A 19,161-nucleotide genomic window follows, 5' to 3' on the forward strand; every position below is an offset into this window, starting at 1 on the left:
ACCTCATTACTGCCAATTAGACATATGGAACATGGGTTATGCAACAGTGGAGGCTGGGAAAGAATGACCCATCCAGAGGATGTACAATGGGTGGGCCCCAGGCCCTGGCTCAGCTAAATGCTGGCACTGCTGAACTGCTTGGGCTGAAAGGGCTCAGCTGAAGTGGCTCTGTCCTTGCACAGACCCTTCCCTCTGATTCTGCCTCTGTGAGCTCCTAGAAAAGGCCCCTTGGGGCTGGTTCACTCACTGAGTATTCTGCTAACCAGGTGAAGGCTGAGAGTTGTCCTCTGAGAGAGAGGGGCACACTCAGCAAAGCAACCTGCAGGGAAAATCATGCTGGTTCACCTGAATGTACCCTGAGAAATGCAGCACCAGGAAAGGGCTTTGCTATTTCCATGTCTGCTTCTGAAGTGGCAATGTCCCTGTCTCATACCCAGGGACAGCAGTGGGACCTGGAAGGTTGAGCTCAGCCTGGCAAAGAGCAGCAGAGGAGCCCTGGGGTACCCAGAGTGGTCCAAAGCCATGTGAACACATGGGGTACCCACAGTGTGTACAAAGCTTCTGCCCCCACACCTTCCTCCAGCCACCCATTCCTTCCTCTATCCACTCCAAAGTCCCATGACTCTTTTCCAAGCCCATTATGAAGTGAGCTGGTGATCCCTGAGACACCTTTTCCAGGTCCCTGTTGTACCTGGCAAACAAGAGCTTTCTCATTAGCAGCCTCTAAGCTTTCAAAGATTCCTGAAAGAAAGGATTGGGAGAAATTCAGTTCCTTTGTCTGCATTCTCATCTTTGTCTCCAGAAGCACCAAACCCTGCCCTCTCCTTACCCCAAGGATGGTCTCTGCTCCCTGGTTTGCAGTAACAAAGGATGAGGCAGGCAGACCTCACACAGCCTGCTATTAGGTAGAGAGTCCTGGCTAGAGGCCACAAACAAGCCAACAAGGACCAATTTGTTTGGTGGTTCAGAAAACAAAACAGCTGAATAACTGCTGTGAAACAAGAGTGATTCCTCCCCAGAGTTACTCCAGCATGTTAGTACCAGGAGTTAATAACATCCTAAAAGAAGGCCCACTGGGATTTGGGAGGGCAGAGCCCAGTTCTGCTGGGCTGCTAGACACAGTGAGACCACAGCAGGGAACACTGCAGAGAAGCAGGACCTTTAAAGCTACCTCTGGCTTCAGGAATTACACTGTTTTCTTCCAAAGATCCAAAAAGCACCTACAGATGACTTGCAATGAAAACATTTTAACAGCAAACACTTTCCTGGGTCTATCTTCAATGTTTCTTTCTCTGTCTGGAACAAGAGCAGTGGTGTGTAAGTGGTGTTACTGCCAGTGCAGCAGAACTCTTGGCATTTCTGCTGACTCCCAAAAACTTCCTTCTGGAGAGATGCTGTGGGGTGGGTGAGCAGGGTGCAGGTCAGGCTAGTAGGAGCCATGCTTTGGCTACCAGGGAGCTGTCCTCAGGTTTCCTGTGGCAGAGAGAGATGCAACAACAACAGCCCAAGAGATCACCTTCTCTCCTGTGACATGGATTCAGGACAGAGCACCTCAACAGGAGGAAGAATTTCTGTTCTGGAAGGGTTCCAGAGCCCTGGCCCACGCTGCCCAGAGAGGTTGTAGAGTCTCCTCCTTCTCTGGAGGCTTTCCAGACCCATCTGGATGCATTGCTGAGTGACCTGGCCCAGTTCTGGTCCTGCCCTGGCAGGGGGATGATGGATGATCTTCAGAGGTGCCATCCAAGCCCTGCCCTGCTGTGATGCTGAAGCTTTGTGTCTCCTCTCCACGCAGCAAAGTTTCCAGGGCTTCTTTTGGTCACTGCATCACAGCCCGAGATGCCTTCGGGCTTTGGTGCAATGGCGACAAAGAGCCACGGGGTGGCAATGGGTCTCTACCAGTGCAGACAGAGCTGTCCCAGCTCTCCGCAGCCCAGTAACCCTCATTCAAACAACCTTCAAGTGGATTTAACTTGATAACGAGACCGGGGGAAATATGGTTTCAATCACATTCTCAGCAAATAATTTTTTTTATTATTTTTTTTAATAAATGTGTAAGTAATTAGGTAAAGGTCCCTGGAGTTTAAACTTTGAGGAGTATCAGTTATTTCCAAATGGTTCAGACATATGTTAGTGTCCTGAAGGAAACTGGAAGAGATGGATCAGCTGATAACTGCTTTGGACAGTTAAAAAAAAAAATAAAAAGGAACAGAAAATCACATTAAAACACCTTGATCAAATCACCACTCTTCCTATCTAAATATTTCTCTTAAGTAAATGAAGGCTTGTCCCTGCTTTGAAAAAACCAGTTGGCTTCATTTTTACATGTTAGTGCTCTTGAAACATACCAGCTTTACCTCTCTGATTGTTTGTGCTGGCAGCCTGCAGCAAGAAGCTTGTCCTCTGAGCTGAGGAAAGGCTCTGGAACCCAGGAGGCAGCTGAGGGGGAGAGCAAACCCATCTCTGGAGGCTGAAGCCTGGCTTAGTGACCAGGCTGGCAGGCCAAGGGCAATGACTCCGCAAGCACAACCCGTGGAGGTGGAGACAGGGCTTGAAAACCCAAGTCCTGATGAATCCCTGCCACTCCTGCCAAGAACAGCAGAGGGGCAGAGCCAGGAAAGATGGTAGCAGCTCAGCTGTAAACACTTGTTGGGTAACAACTGGCCTGAGATCATGGGTTGTGCCACGTGTTCTCAGATTTATACCAGCCAGCAACTTCAAAACTTGCTCCTGGGAAAAATGCTGACTTTATTTACACAGCTTCTACAGGGAAACTCAGAGCTCAGCAGAGCAAGCCCCCAGCCTGCCTTTCCCAAGCCCAAACACATCATGTCTGTATCGAGGCAACAGGACACAGCCCCAAATGATCATTTTTTCCCCTCCTCTTAGAGGTACCCAGGCAATCCCTGCAGTCTGACCATGGGATATGGCTCACAGCACCACAACAAAGTCACCAGACAAAGGAGTTGTGCCCTCGCCCTCATCTGCAAGTGATTTAACAGAGTTTTGTCTCACAAACTGATGTGCAGAGAGCTTGGCACTTGCTGCCCACACCCCTGGAGCCTCCCTGTTTGCTTGTGCACTTCACCAGCAGGCCTGGAGCTGATGGAGTTAAACAGTGACCAGCACAGCTAATTACTGTGTACTGCTAACCTCAGTTGTTGGTTCATTTTGAGACCCTTTAAAATATGAACTGTGTATTTTACCCCTATGCACTCTCTTAATGATTTGTTTTTTTTAGACTGAAATCACTTCCAGCCATCAGTTATACTCGTGGTCTCTACACATGCACTTCTCTAAGCACAAATATTTCTTTTTCCTATTGGTCTGCCAGCCCCTGTCAGAGCAAATTTCACTTTAAACTAAATGCTATGATACTTAAAACCTCTTGGATTACTCAGGCTGCTAGTGTGATCTATGACCTTCCCCAAATGACAGCTGAACTTTCCAATTTGCTTGTACTGCTGGGGAACTGAAGAACACATGCTGAAGGGGAAAATGTTCCTGATGTGCAGGAGTGAGGAGAGATTTCTTAACAGCTCTGATTATTGATACTTACTCTGACTCACGACACCCATATTAATATGCTCATCTAGGATACGGGGTGCCCTGCTATAATTTAAAATATAAATACCAACCATGTCCCTCCCTTTCCAGCAGGGAAAGGCAGCCAGCATCCCACTGTGTCCATAAAATCCTTATTTTCCTTAATGTCCTCCTGCACCCAGAGCCTGGACAGGCTTCATGGTACACCTGGGAGCTGGGGCAGGCTCAGGCAGGGAGTGCTCAGCCAGAACCCTCCACTGGGCTCCCCTTTGGATCACTTTGCTGCTGGTGGCTGCATGGTGCAGAGAGAGAAGCTCTTGAGCACTCAGGTTATTGGCACCTGGGTGCAGGCTGACAGGGAGCCAGGCTGCTTTCTGGAAGTTCTCTGGATGTAGCAGACACCTCACCTAGGTCTGTCCACACCAGCATTCACACTGGTACTGGTGCTGACAAGTTGCTTTAAAATGGGTACTAATTCCTCTGGCAAAAGCAGGCTCTTAGAAGGGCAAGTTCTGGGTTATTGAGGAAATTCTTGGTCAAAACTAACCCCTTGGATCATAGAATCACAGACTGGTTTGGGTTGGAAGGGACCTTAAAGCTCATCCGGTTCCAACCCCCTGCATGGTCAGGGACACCTCCCACAGCCCAGGTTGCTCCAAGCCCCATCCAACCTGGGCTGAGACACTGCCAGGGATGGGGCAGCCACAGCTTCCATGGGCAACCTGGGACAGGGGCTCAGCACCCTCAAATTAAAGATTTCCTCCTAATGTCCAACTTGAATCTCCCCTCTTCCAGTTCAGATGTGAGCTGTGCTTGTTGCTCAGGAGGTACTGGAACCCCAGAAAGGGCACAGCAGCCTCTGAACACCTCAAGACAAGCCCAGCATTATACCCCTGCAGGACTGAAATGCACTTTCTTGTTTGTAATACTTGAACAAGAGACACAGGAGTTTGCCAGCAGCAAATACATTTTTTTTGTTTTGGTTGGTTGGTTGTGGTTCTTTTGCTTGCTTTGCTGTTGTTTTTGGCTGTTGTTCTGGTCTGATTTTTTATTCTTAATTACTGAGGACAGGTGCTAGACTGTAGGGACTGCTGGGCAGGGCAGTAGAATCAGGTATGAGACTGCAGCCCTGCCAGCTCCAGGAGCAGAGCAGTTCCTCTGCAGATGCTGCAGGTTTCCTCTGAGCACAAGGGGCACCACGTCCCACTGCACAGTGAGGACTGAGGCACAGTGTGCAAGCTAACAAAGAAGGAAATGCTTCTGAGTTCCAGAGAACAAATACCAACCTCCAGCTTCTGAAGTTATCTTCAGGCAAGAATTAGGTAGCTAATCCTTTGGAGGTGCCAGCTAACTACCACCCTCTAACCAAGGCACAGAGCCTGTCAAACCCAGGGACTCTTTGGCCTTTCTGCTGCCACTAAACTCAGCTCCACTCTGGATGGGGCACCACGATCCTAACACCAGTGATGGAAGAGTGGAGGGTGTCAGAAAGTGGCATAAAGCTGTCTGCTTTTCCCCTGGCTTAGAGTCTGCTGCCTGAGAAGATAATCCCTTCACTCCACATGCCAGCTACCTCTTGGTCTTGCCTCACCATAAATTTTCTGCCCTTCAGCACAAGAGCACAAACCCTGGGTTTTAGAGAAACAGAACACAACCTGAGAAGCCTTAGAAAAAGAAAAAAACAAAGTTTCTTTATATAATGTCCTGTAACTGTAGATTCTCCCACTCCTGGTAATGACGTTAAACTACAAACCACAAACCTCTTCAGTTCTGCCTCTCATGGCCCCAACTTTTTCTCCCCTATCTGGGAAGCATTTTTCCCCACACTTGCTATCCCTCAAGCTCAAATGGGAGGGGAGTTTTGTAGCAGGGCCCGTGCCCACTGCATCAAGTACCAATTCCATCTTTACAGTAACACTGAATATTCATGTTCCTTACACAGTGACCCTGTATCTGCTCAAAAGATAGGAAATGTCAGACTGAGCCTGTGCAAGAATACTTGAGCTCCCTTGTGCATCATGATCCAGCTTTTATGGATATGATCACATCTCCCCTTCCATGCAATTCAGACTTCTTCAGTGCCCTTAATGACCTAAAGTTTCCAGTTGCTTCTGGACTTGGTGTCCAGTTGTATCTCAGCACAAAACCACTGTTTCTGCCATTTAATTATAAACAAATGCAAATCTGGCAGTTGTGGAGAAATGAGCAGTGTGTCTTCTGCATCAGGCTCCAGCTATGCACCAAGCAATAACCATGCCACAATTCACTGCTGGGGAGGCAGCACTGAAAAATAAATAAATAAAAATTCCCAGCTGAAAAGTAAGGAAGCACTGAACTAAAAGAAAAAAAAAAAATCACCTTTCTTAGCCAAATTCAGTAAAAGCCTTGCTTGAAAGCCATAGAGCTTGCCATCCCAGCTCTGTGAAACAGCCTGGGACTTGGGCTCAGTTTCCTGCTCTGTCAGTTACCTGCTGTGTGATCCTGGGCAAGCTGCTCCTTTTCTCCATGACCTCAGTTTCCCAGATAGAGTACTGAGAGAAAAAACATCCCAAACATTAAAGACAACAAGTGCCAAACTACAGTGATGAGAACTCTCAAGTTTAGACTCACAGAGATCAGAAAGATTTTGCTTTGTCTGTAAGACCCCTCAAAGAAGAAAAAAAAAAAAAAAAGAATATTTCTGATCTGCTAGGAAGGCAACAAAGTGAGAACACAGCCAGAGGGACAGGACAGCAACCCAAGTTGTTTCCTACAGCAGCCTGGTTTCTTTGGAGGGCATCAGGATAAGGTCCTAACATTCCCCCCCAGCTCACAGCTCCCCAGTGCGGATGGGAGTTTCTCAGCTCTCCTGGACAGGATTTCCTAAAGGACAAGTGCAGAGTCAGAGCTGGAACAGAAACCAGGAGTTCTGACTTTGTTATGAGCCTGAGAGAAACATCTCATGAGCTCCTGGCTCAAGAGCTGGCCAAACCCACTGATTAGATACATCCATTTCTTAAAAATTAATTAGGAACTAAAACAAACCTAAGAAGCCCTGAGGAGCAGGCAATAAAAAGCAAGATGTCCTTTCCTCCCCCTCTCTGTCTAAAGTATTTGTGTGAACTCCATAACTTGATGAGGACATTACCTTAACCTTAAGCTGGTAATATGTCTGGCTTGGGCATGTTTCAAGCATCTTTTACTGAACTCCAGCAGTATCAGTGTTGGGCTGAGTACAGAAGCTTCAGCCAACAGCTTGAGCAGAGCAAGATCCCCAAGTGACAAACTCCTTGAGGTGACTGCTGTCACTGAGTAGATCAGCTCAGGATCTGCTCCATGTCTTCCACAGCCTCCTGACTACCCCTCCTGTCTCCAGATGGGCAGAGTTTCTTGCTTCCTGTGCAGGGTCACAGTGAAAATGGACTCAGAGATAAACAGCTGGAGTGGCAATGCAAGCTCCCAGTGCCCTGCACTGAAGAATTATTCCTTTAAATATTTATACAAGCTCCTCGAGCCCACTCAGCTCTGTGCTTCAATAAAAAAAAAACAAGAAAAAAAAAGAAAAAAAAGGGAAAAATTCCCTCCTGTGCACAAATACCCATGCCAAGAGGTTACAGGCTGGCAGTCGTGCTGTCTGCACCAAGAAGCAGGCAACTAGATGGGGATGATAATCCAGATGCTGATGGGAAGGAGGGAGGGAGAGTCACAAAATCTGCTCTGCTTTGGCTTACAGCTGCAGCCAATAAAAGCTTTCAAAGTCTTTTCTGAAATTTAACATTACTGGAGGATTTGCAGCCCTCACTAGAGTGCACACAGCACAAGCAGTTGGGAGTGTTATTAGAGATGAGTAAACTTCAGATATTTTTTACCACCACAGATGAATGTCCAGGTTTCAACCACTTACACAGCAACACAGGGCCCTAGTGAAATCTTGTCAAAACCAATCCCAAATCAGAGATGATTTTGGTGTAAATCAAGAGGGAAGCAAATCTCATTGTCTCTTACTGCTTGCTGTCTTAGGGCTAACATGGGATATATTGGTAAAAAAAATGCCAGGTCAAGAAAACGTTCCACATCTGTGTTTGTGAGATGTGTACCTCAGAGCAGCATTATTATGTACAAAATTTCAACTGTAATTAAATGAATGAAAAATGAAATGTTTCCAGGCCAAAAGCTGGGCAGGGAGTCTTGGAAAAAACCAAAACAACCAAACTTAAAAAGCTGAAAACCCGAAAATCAAATAAACTCTTTCAACTATAAGGTTGTTGGCTCTTTTAATGATGAAGCTTAAAAAAACAGTAAGTAAGTTCCCTAAATCCAAGAGCAAAGGGTGGTTCAGTCATCACACTTGAACACAGACTCAGAGAATCAGATTTTAGATTTAAAACAATTCTAGCTATTTGGCAAAGAAATCAATTAGGTTTGTGACATTAATTTTTATACTACAGACTTGTTTGCAGCACGTGTTCAGTTCAGATTGGAACCCTAAGAAATACCTGAGTGAGCTGCAGGAATCCTGAACTACTCATTGTAGGTTTAATTTGGAATCCTGTGAGCATGCTTACACGTAGCACAGAAAACACCCTTCACTTTATTACAGTTTTAAATCTTTCTCCCAGTTCTGGCCTTGCAACCACTTGTCTTGGTAAAATAGGTCACTTGAAAAAGGAAAGCTCAATAAAATGAATTACAAAACCAACAAGATTAAACTGATTGTGCTGTTTTTGTACAGTGCAGCTGAATTCTGCAAATCTGCTGCTGGCTGTGGCTTGGCATTTAACAGCATGCGATCAGTGAGAAGGAGGAAATTTTATTCTCATTAACTGTTGCAGATTTACTGCAGTGAAAAAGGGCTATGTAACCTGAGAAGTGACAGAATGGAAAGATCAAAGCAGCAGTCTGGAAACTAAATAAACCTTCTGGCTACTTCCTGCAAGGAAAATTCACTCTGGCAATGTAAAACAGAGTCCAGTTAAAAACTACTCTCAGTTTTATGAGCTGTCACAGCAGCTTGAGTGGTTTGGACCAGTCAAGTTTAGAACATTATATTTCCTTGTTTTTGTCTCAGATACTTCTGTAAGCAGTTTTATAGTTTTTCTTTTCTTTTTTTTTTTTTTTAAAGAGAAAAATAAAATTCTTTTGGTTGAAATCGAGAAGGTCACAGCTAAACTCATTAAAACCAAGCAGGTCTTCATTTGCACATTCCATTCCCCTTTACTGCATTTTAATATTTTGCTTTGAGATTTATAAGCAATGTACATTTGCTTTAATAACTCTTCCTCATTCTGTTCACTTATTGTTTAATATAAGTGCAAATCAGTTTACACAGCCCAGATGGCTTGTAACCAGGGAGCCAGTCTATTCCTAGTAGCACATCTGGAGGGACTAGGAGCAGCAGAAAGAACGTGGGAATTAATTAATGTTGCATTTCAGGAGAGAAAGACTCAGGTTTGGGGGGATTTTTTGGCAAGTCATTCCAAAGAACTTGAGCTAACTGCTACAGCATTCTGGTATTCTTTTAAAATTCTTAATAGCAACCCAAACTGTGTCAGTTCAATGAGGCCAAGTGCAGGTGGAATATAGTAAAAAGCAACTAAAAAAAAAATGTAAATGAAGTGACTGCATGTGAAAGAGGCCCTAATATCCTATAATATTCCAAAAGAGCTGAAGTGCATTAAAACCTTTGTGCCAGCTCTCCTCCCAAAGGGCATTTGCAACTTGCTGAAAAAAAAAAAAAACCCAAAAACCTGAGCCTTTAAAATACTCCCAAGCAAGCTATTTCATCTCTGAGCATACTGGTGGAATTGTTCAGAGCAATTAAATAGTTCTGGTAAATGAAACAAGTGCAACAGGATCCTTCATGATTAGAGACCACACACCTGGCAGAGCTGGTGGTGTGGTCTGGGCACTGCAGGAGCCTGGCACCTGATTTGGATGAGCAACTTCTGCTCTTCTTGCCTCTGGTTCCCTGCTTTTTGGGGCAAAAACTGTTGTTCTTGTTGTTCCAAGCTTCGAGGGAGCTTGGAAGCCTCCCTTGATACAGTCTTAGAACAGAATACTAAAAACTAAGCAGCCCAGCACATCAGGCAAGTTGCTGTGTGCACAATAATGAAGAATATCCACTGCCAAATTAGTGCTGGGCTCTAAACCTTCAGTGGTTTAGAAGACCTCCAAACCCAGGGAAAACCTCACTGATGAATATGAGAATATGAGAAAAATCACCTTCCCCTGGAAGAATCAGACTCATCTTCAAAAATGCTACAGCAACTGTCCACATCACAACAGCATCCTCTGGTTAAATGCATATCAGAATATCAGAATATACTGGATTATAATACAGTCTGGTTGCAGCATTCCATTGCTACAAACATTGCTTTGAGAAGGCAGTATGAAAATGAAATTAGGAAGTGACAGCTGGCAGGGAATGTCACCACTACCTTAAACAACAGGGAAATAAAAGAGACAACTCTAGTTTAGTACTCGTGCAGAAACAAGTTATTATAGAATAAATGGAAAGGAGTTCAAACTTGTGTTGCAAAGCTCTCAGCAGTGAAGCACTGGTGTTCTGGAAGCACCACTCCCACATCTGAAGGAAAGAAAACAACTCTTCAGATAATTTTCATTTAGGCCACAATCCAGGATGTGAAGAAATCAAGTGACCTCTTGCAATAAGCTTATCCCAGACTGTGACTGAAACCCTCCAGTTCCTTTTTCCTTATTTTTTTCCAGGTGCAAGATCTTGATACCAAGCATTTGTACTGCCTGAAAAGGCACTGAAAAAGCAGGAGCTTACCTGCCTGTTCCCAGTGAGTAGCCAGTCATTGCTGTGCAGTCCCACTGAGATGTGTGCTGTATCTGTTATGTCAAGCCAGACAGAGCCATATCAGAGGTTTTGCCAAATTCTCCTGACCACATGCAGTTAAAACTTCTTTGAAACTAAATCTGTAGGCAGTTAGGACAACAGAACATGATAAAAAAGACATGACTCTGCTGCCACTAACAACATTTTTGTGGGATTAAAAAAAAAAACAGAACAACAAAACAAACCCAAACAAAACCCCCTCACATATTTGTCTCCAGAAACTTCACTGGTTCTGGCTTCTTCTGTGCCTTTAAGCCCTTTTTTAAATTTGTTTCAGTGGGATTTACAATTTGCTAATACTGATGTGTGATAAACTAATAAAACCTGCCTACAAGGTTACAGGCCCAATTTACTAATAAAACCTAATTCAACTCTCTTGGGAAATGCAAATGAAATGGTGTCCAAATGGTGGAAGCTGAGCCTACTGCAAAGGCAAAAAGGATTTGTTTCTGGTTTTAAAACACAGTTTAAGTACAGCAAAGAAAAAGTTATGCACAGGACTAAAGAACATTATTATAGTCAAATGTTTGAAAGTAGAATCACATTGTAAAAATAGTTACTTTGTTAGCTTTTCTTTCCTTTTAATTAAAGATTTTCTACTCAGTCTATGTCCACCTTTCAGACAGGAAATCATTACTGCCTCCAGTCAAATGATGGAGAAAAGAGAGATCTGGATGGTTTCAGTATTACTGTAGCACAGCCCCCCACATCAGAACATGTATTTTTTACCTAAGCTAATCTTTCCAAAAATGATCAAACAAAGTTTCTTTCACCACTGATGGCTGTAAAGGGCTGCTCTGAGCAAATCTAATTGAAGATCTGTACAAAACTCAGCTAGAAATGTCCATAGAGGATACAAGTTACTGGTACAACCATGAAGAAACATCTTGACAAACACCCATGAAGTGAAGATTTGCCAGCAGTTCCTGCACCTGACCAGGATCTATTGAGCAACAGGATCCAGCAACAGGACTGGGAGATCACAGGCTGCAGTGTCACCAGAACAGAAAGCTACAGACCTAGGTCTTTCCCTCACAAAAATTCACATCTGATTTTCATCAGGCTGCCCAGCCAAAAAAACCCCATGGCTATGACTGTCCTGAGAACTGGTAGCATATGCAAACATGACACGTGGCCATTTCAGCTCGAGGGAAACTGAATCACAGAATCATAGAACTGGCTGGGTTGGAAGGGACCTCAGAGCTCATCAAGTCCAACCCTTGATCCACTCCCCCCGTGGTTCCCAGCCCATGGCACTCAGTGCCACATCCAGGCTCTTTGGAAAGATCTCCAGACACGGAGAATCCACTACTTCCCTGGGCAGCCCATTCCAATGCCTGATCACCCTCTCCAGAAAGAAATTCTTTCTCATCTCCAACCTAAACCTCCCCTGGCACAACTTGAGACCCTGCCCTCTTGTCTTGCTGAGAGTTGCCTGGGAAAAGAGCCCAACCCCCCCCTGGCTCCAACCTCCTTTCAGGGAGTTGGAGAGAGTGATGAGGTCTCCCCTGAGCCTCCTCTTCTCCAGCCTCAACACCCCCAGCTCCCTCAGCCTCTCCTCATAGGATCTGTGCTCCAGTCCCTTCCCCAGCCCAGTTGCCTCCTTTGGACCTGCTCCAGCACCTCAATCTCCTTCCTGAGCTGAGGGGCCCAGAACTGGACACAGGACTCAAGCTGTGGCCTCCCCAGGGCTGAGCACAGGGGCAGAATCCCTTCCCTGGACCTGCTGGCCACGCTGTTCCTGAGCCAGCCCAGGATGCCATTGGCCTTCTTGGCCTCCTGGGCACACTGTTGAGTCACACTGGCACACTTGGGCACACTGAGTCACAGGAAGAGCGCTCCCTCTGCTCCACCCAGAGCCTGCACCATGGATGAAGTTCAGCCCAGCAGCCCCAGGCTTCCCAGCAGCTTGGTTCTGTGTGCCTGTGCTTGCCAACAACAGCCACAGCCCCACTGAAACCAGCACAGAGCAGCCTGCAAGGGCCTGGCTCCAAGTATCAGCCCACAAAATACCCCCCTGACCTGCCAGGGCAAGAAGAAGAAAGACAGCTAAAGTTTTAGGCTGTAAATCAAGCAGAAGGGAAGCTGTTCCTCCAAGGACAGTCACCCCATAAAACTGCTTTTCTCTGACATGCCAAATCTCACTGCTTTCTGGGAAGAAGCTTCAGTCAGATCTCTGCTGAGCAGGGATGGGAGCACACACACAGGGAGGAGGACACCCACAGAAATCCTTTGTCTTGGGGAAAATCTCCCAATGGCAGCTCTGCTGCTTTTTGTAACCTGGTTAAAGGATTCTGTGCTGGGGAAAACTTCCTTGGGAAGGAAAATAAAAAGTTTTGGCTGGCTCCAACATTTCTAACTATGAATGCTTCTAAAACTACAGAGAGGATTTGGGAACTCTGGTGAAGATATTAACAAAACATGGCTTCTGCATTTCAAGTGTGTTCTGTTTTCTGGTTAGAGATGGGAAAGGTTAAAAAGTGTTTTGGTCCCCAAAGGGTAAGAAAAATACTGTGGATCTCTCTATTATCAGGTATTTAGCCATCACTATTATGTTTGTGTCTTAAGAAAGCAATTAGTCACAGGAAGGTGATTAGAATTTGATAAATGACCACAGATTCCTGAAGAAGTCTTTCAGCTGGTCTTTATCCCTTGCAGCTCAGACACTAAGCTGTCAACACACCAGTCAGAGGTGAGGGGGTTTTTGGTTTTTCCCCAATCATAAAACTTTCACTCTCTATTAGCAGTTATCAGAACCAGGAGCCTTGAATACAGATTTTAATAACAGATGAAAATTTTAAATCTATGCCTAATACCAACCTGCTTCTGAAAGACAGTGAGAGGATTCAAAGCTGGTAATCTAATCACAAAAGTCTTCTCCTAGCCAATGAAAAAAACCTGGATACAAGCTGTCAAAACAACCTCCTCAGCCATGTACTCTCTGCTGAATGGAAAACAAGACTTACAATCTGCTTGCATTCTGCTCCAAACCTTTGAGGAAAACAAGCAATGCTGCTTGGATGTATTTTATCACTGCTTCCGTGTACATTTTATTCTAAAATAATTCTATTTATAGACATAATGCACAACAGGACAACTCCACTAAGAACAGAGTTCAGAAACAAGAGCTATAAAGCTGCAAAACACATAAGCTATATTACCAGAAACAAAGCATTTCTACTTCTAAAAGTGTCTCAGGTGCCCACAGGCAGGGTGGCAGCTATTAGGAAAATGCCAACTTTCCAGGTCTCCACTTATATGCTGTTTATGCACCAGAAACATTTATCCCTGCTTGCTTTGGGCTGTGTCCAGAACAGCAAGCATGCAAGCAGAGCTACACCCTGAATTTAAGGCTAGATAATTTTACAATTCCAAAGTTCTTCTGTACTTCATGATGCAGGAATTGATCTCAACTCAGGAGTCAGTACTCTAGGTTTCCAAGGAAAGCCCTAGAAAGCCGGGGAATGGAGGACAATGTCTCTGAAAAGTACAATCCCTAATACTCCACCTGATTCACCAGACCTATACATGTTCTCACTGCTAATACTATTGCTTCATGTTTCCTTTTTTAAAATTATGGGGGGAAAAACCCTGTGTGCTAACCCAGTGAGCACAGGTGCCTATAAAGAGCTTAATTTCTTAAACTCCTGTTTAGTCTTGACTTAAAAAAGAACCTCCCTGCTCACCCAAGAGCATGGAGCAGGCCTAGGGATGTAGGTCCAGGGATAAAGACTCCACAAGAGATGACTGTGATGTCCCTGCTGGATTACAGGGAAGTCAACCACTTCACCAACAGCACCTCTGGGTGCAGCTGCTGCTCCACTTCCCCTGAATTTTCTTGAAAATGGTTTAAATGATGGAACAGCAATGGCAGAGGCTGCCCCAGACCTCTGCTGGATCCAGCATCCTCCAAGTGAGGAAGCACATGGTGTGTGTGGGCTCAGCTGCCTTGCACAGGTATTATATTAAATATTGCTGACAGGGAAAAGCTTCAAGGCTTTTGGTAGCAGTCCTGAAAAACCTCTCCTCCTAGAACCCTTTTTTGGCTCCAAAAAATGAAGTTGGTGATCAAAATGGACTTAAGCACTGGGGGCACCACCACTGGCTCAGCCTCTCAGTCACCAAAACATTAAAAAAAGGGGGAACCTTTCTGGTTGACTTGCTAGGCTCTCCTGGAGGCAAGGGGAAATGCTGATCCAGTCCAAGCACGTTGGAAGGATAAGAAATAACCCCAGAAAAATTAGAGTAAACGTACCCTGAAATCTTCCTTACAGGAATGCAGAAAGGAGAAGAAAGAATTTTTCAATGCTGAGTAGCAAGAAGTCAGCTCATGGTTGTGACCTACCTCAGATTTCACAGGGTGGTCTTAAAGGATGGAAAACTCACCCCCATTGCTTAGCTAACAGTTGTATCTAACTACAGAATTAAAGAGCCCAATATAATGGGCCAAGACCAGAAGATACAGGCAAAACAAAGAAATGTTTAACAAATAAGTATAACAAATGAAAAGACCTAAAAGTTTGCTCATTATTAGACCATAGCTTACACATATTTTAACTCCCCCAACAATGTTACTACTACCTGGCTTGCTAGTTGTCTATGCAAATCAGAACTCAGCTTTCCTTTTAAAAGTTTCTAAAAACATATTTGAGCATTAATAATAGAAAAAGGAACAATTTTTATAACAAAAAAAAAAAAAAATCTGCATTTATTAAAAGCTGGAACTGGTTAAAAATAAATCCTTGACATAAGGTTCTTGTTAGCTTTAAACTGTAAGCATAAAAATACCCTAGAATTATGTTTTGGTATGGATGAAATGTACACTATATAACACATAAAAAGAGCCTTGACTCGCTGCTATTATTTTTAATTAGGCTCTCTAGCACGTATGGTTTTACCTTCCAACACCAATTCAAATTTGGGAGAAGGCAAGAGCCTGACTCTGCAAACTCCTGGGACTGGCAATTCCATGGCTCATGCCTTGGAGCAGTAATGCATTTTACATTAGCTGTAAGCATCAGGATATCCTGGCTGCTGGCGCCAACAACTTCCAAGCACTAATGACAGACATCTGAGAACTGGGATTCGCCCTTCAGCTGCCAGTATCTATTCTATCAAACAATTCAGACCTGCTCTGTTACAAGTAAGACAGAACATTTGCAGCAGCCCGTGCTGTTTCCAATTAGTCTCTGTGTCTGGACTGCAGATAAATCCATTCAGCAATCATATTTTGAAAAGCTTTCCTAGAAAAGAGAAGGCTAATGACAAACCCGAGTGTTTCAGAGAGGCTACCATCAAAGGGCAATTACCAAGCTTCTTGTTAGTCAAACTGTAATTTTTCTGTTTTCTTTCTCGAGGTGAGCCTCCAAAATGCCTCGAGACACCACAAAAAAATGTCTACAAATACTTCCTTTAACTAGGTACACACCAGATGTATTTTGCTACTCATTTTCGTTGGGGTACAATGAGATTAAAATGCAGCTTACTAATGTGTCTGCCTGAAAAGAGACTGCAATTGAAGGGATCTGCTTTAAGATGATCTTTCCCAGCAGAAAGCTCTCTGGCAGAACAAGACCATCTCAGCTGGGGCTATATCCAACTTTACTGGAAACAAAGGAGCCTGCAAGCTTCACCCTACACACCTTCCCCCCCCAAACTTCTCCAGTGGGGCATGAAGACTGTTGAGACCCCATAGCAGTACAATGCTCTGCTTAATAGAGAGATTTAATCTGTCATCTCCTGGGTTTTGTGTCTGACTTTGAAGCTGAAGATGGTTAAGTCCCACAGTAAGGCTCACAGAGCAGCACAGAGCTCCCACTTCCCTCACCTGCACGTTCTGCAGGGAAGGAAGGTTGTGCATTTGGAAACAATCAGCACCAGTACCCCCTTCCCAAATCCTGGCTCCATGCAAAGAGTTACAGCTTTGAGCTTGAGTACAAACACTTCCTCTTTTTCAAGGGTACACATCTCTAAAGCCCTACCTTTTTCCTGATCAGAGCATTATAGTTATTTTGTTTTTAAAAACATTACCACCAGTGCACCCCTGCTGCATGTTCAGCTTCCTGATGCATCACAGGTGGCACAAACAAACAAGTGTACCTCCCACTGGCCTTCAAAAATTACAGGAAGACAAATGAAAGGAGAAAAATCCTTTTGCTTCAGCTGTACATACTGAGAATGACTCGTATTTTACAAATGGTGACTCAAGTTTTAAGTACTGAAAACATTCTGCCTTTGGAGAGAAGATTTCAGCCACAGGGCTGGGCATGTCCAGAGAGCATCCTGTTAAAGTGAATTCCATACCTTGACTGTAAAGTGCTTGAAATATTTCCTGCTAGAGTGCACATAATTCATGCTCTATAAAAGGCATTTCCTAAACACTATGAGATCTATGAAGATTTCATGCTTTGAAATGAGTCCTGTTTTGAACTCATGGGAGAAGTCTACTCAGAAATTCAAATGGGAACAGCTTGCTAACATTCAGAGAAGGAAAGGTCATTGACCAGAAGGGGAATTCAGAAAAACATCTCTCAGAAGTCAAGCTGACATCTTTTGCTCTTGTAGAAAATCTTCAAAGTGCCATCAGTCAACTGAGAATACCTTGGTAAGACTTAGCTTGAAGGGGAAAAAAAAATAACAAGCCCACAGAATAGTTTTGGCAGCTAAGAAATGTGTTTTTTACAATTTAATATTGGAAACTAAAGTCTTGTAGGTAATCAGCATCTCAAGCCCCTCTTTAGATGTTGTTTCCCAACAACAAGGTGTGATTCATATTTGAGTAATTGTCATAACATGTCCTAAGTTGTGTGTCCTCCTTTGACTCTTCCATTCTACAGCTTCAGGAATGCTATCATGTATTACAACATGTGCATTAGTAATGGTAAAAAAATTAATTCAGAACACAGATCAGAATTGCTTTTTCAGTGGACACCATTCCCACTGGAAGGAGGGGAAAAAAAAGATTACTGCTCACAAATGAAGTTTATAATATAAGGAAACTTGAACAGTTATTGTTGGATTAGGGGCATTCTTTACAAACAGCAACTTACCTGCTAGAGAAGGGATGCTGCCCAATCAGGTCTCCATTCTGAAGATGGTAATCACTGAAGAAATCTGGACTCACCACTCCATCAGGGGCTATTAGGCCATCTATAGAGACAATAAAGACACAGTAACTGTATGAAAGAGCTGTATGAAAGAGCATGTTTCTGTAATGTGCTGGGTGGGATATTTCTGCAGTATTTCTGGGTGGAATGTCAAGCAACAGGAATAATAAAAATCCAACAACTTCAATTACCACGTGCCTCACTGGGACTCCAAGCAGCTCAGCCCACTGCCCTGAAAAAAATCCTGTAGCTAAGCAATATTCTCTTACTCCTCCTTCCTCAGGCCTGAAAAGGTTGTATCAAGTCCCATCTTGTCTGCCCCATCATGAAAGTGAGCCCAGGGAAAAAGTCATGAGAAGGGTCCAACATGAAGCTGGGCCAGCAACATGGGTAGAAAAGTGAAGATTTTAATTGTTCAGACTCTACCTTTCACCACTGTACCTCTTAAACCTGGTTATGAAAAACTGGAAAGCAACTTCAAATCTGTTTCTTTCATCTTCCACATATTTTCATGTCATTTAGCTGTTTAAAAGCCACATAGATGTGATGCTTCAGGACATGGCTTAGTGGTGGACTTGGCAGTGCTGGGATAATGGCTGGACTTGACAATCCTAAAGGTCTTTTCCAACCAAAACAATTTCATGATTCTCAGTGGGTGGTCTTTCCACATGATATCCTCTCAAGAACATAGGTTCCAGTCTTCTTTTTCATCCTTTGTATAAAAACACTGGCCTATGAAGATGCCAACACTTGTAAAACCAGTAATATTCCTTAAAGGCTGCACAGTCTCTGCTTGCTTTATAAAGAAGAAGAAAATCAGGGGCTAACATTTTCCCTCTGTTACATCAGTGTAAATCTGATGTCTTTGAAGTGAAGCCTGTGAACTGACACCAGCTGAATTGATGACCCCAGCTTAACTCTTTCCTGTTCCCACTCACAAAACACAGTTCTTGTTAATATTGAGGGCACAATTCTTCCTTGGTAATTAGTAGTAGGCTCATCAGATAAAACAAGCTATTTCTTTAAAACAGACCCTGCAACAGTTTGTCTCCATTACTGTCTGAAAAGAGCCCCATGCTTGCAGTGCAGAAAGCATCCCCATAAAACCAGGGAAGAAACAGGTACATTCAGACTGATAGTTTAGTAGTTTAACAGAAGAAAGAGGGAGATCCCTAGTGACTAGGAAGTTACAAATGACATTCCACTTTAAAGAAAGAGAGATAAGATCCAGGGAGTCACAGGCCACTTGGCTTAACCTCTGTGGTTTCAAAACTACTAAAACTGCCAGTGCAGGAAGCAGTGGAAAGTTACTTACAGACACCAAGGCTTAGAGATGACGACTCAGGCATTCAAACACATCTCTCTGTGCTTTATGAATCTACCTGATGTTGTTTGAAGATAATATAGTGACAAATGATAAAAGGAATAGAATTGACACGTCCAGATTTCTAACAGACACTTGATGAGGTGCTACAGAGATTCATTTAGAAGATAATTCCTCATGGGAAAGTGACTGAATAAATGCAAAAGATTGGAGATGACAAATGTTTGCCATGATCAGGCTACATTTTAGCAGCCCAGGATAGCTGCACATGGGTATATTCTAACTGTATACATGTGTATACAGTATGTGAAAGAGCACCACTTGACAAGCAAATAACCTGGCACAGA

The 19,161-nt window shown here is 43.9% G+C and overlaps 1 protein-coding gene across 2 annotated transcripts in view; it reads right to left on the minus strand.

The window, feature by feature from the left end:
- The window catches only part of KIFAP3 (kinesin associated protein 3), a 63,116-nt gene that overhangs the window by 2,609 nt on the left and 41,346 nt on the right, over window positions 1–19,161 (minus strand). For both annotated transcript variants that reach the window (XM_030455567.1, XM_030455568.1), the window contains one exon: window positions 17,434–17,533. In XM_030455567.1, coding sequence (XP_030311427.1) covers window positions 17,434–17,533 — 100 coding nt within the window. The remainder of the gene's footprint in view (window positions 1–17,433; window positions 17,534–19,161) is intronic.

Source organism: Calypte anna, chromosome 8 (genome assembly GCF_003957555.1).
Source record: "Calypte anna isolate BGI_N300 chromosome 8, bCalAnn1_v1.p, whole genome shotgun sequence".
Lineage (NCBI taxonomy): Eukaryota > Metazoa > Chordata > Aves > Apodiformes > Trochilidae > Calypte > Calypte anna.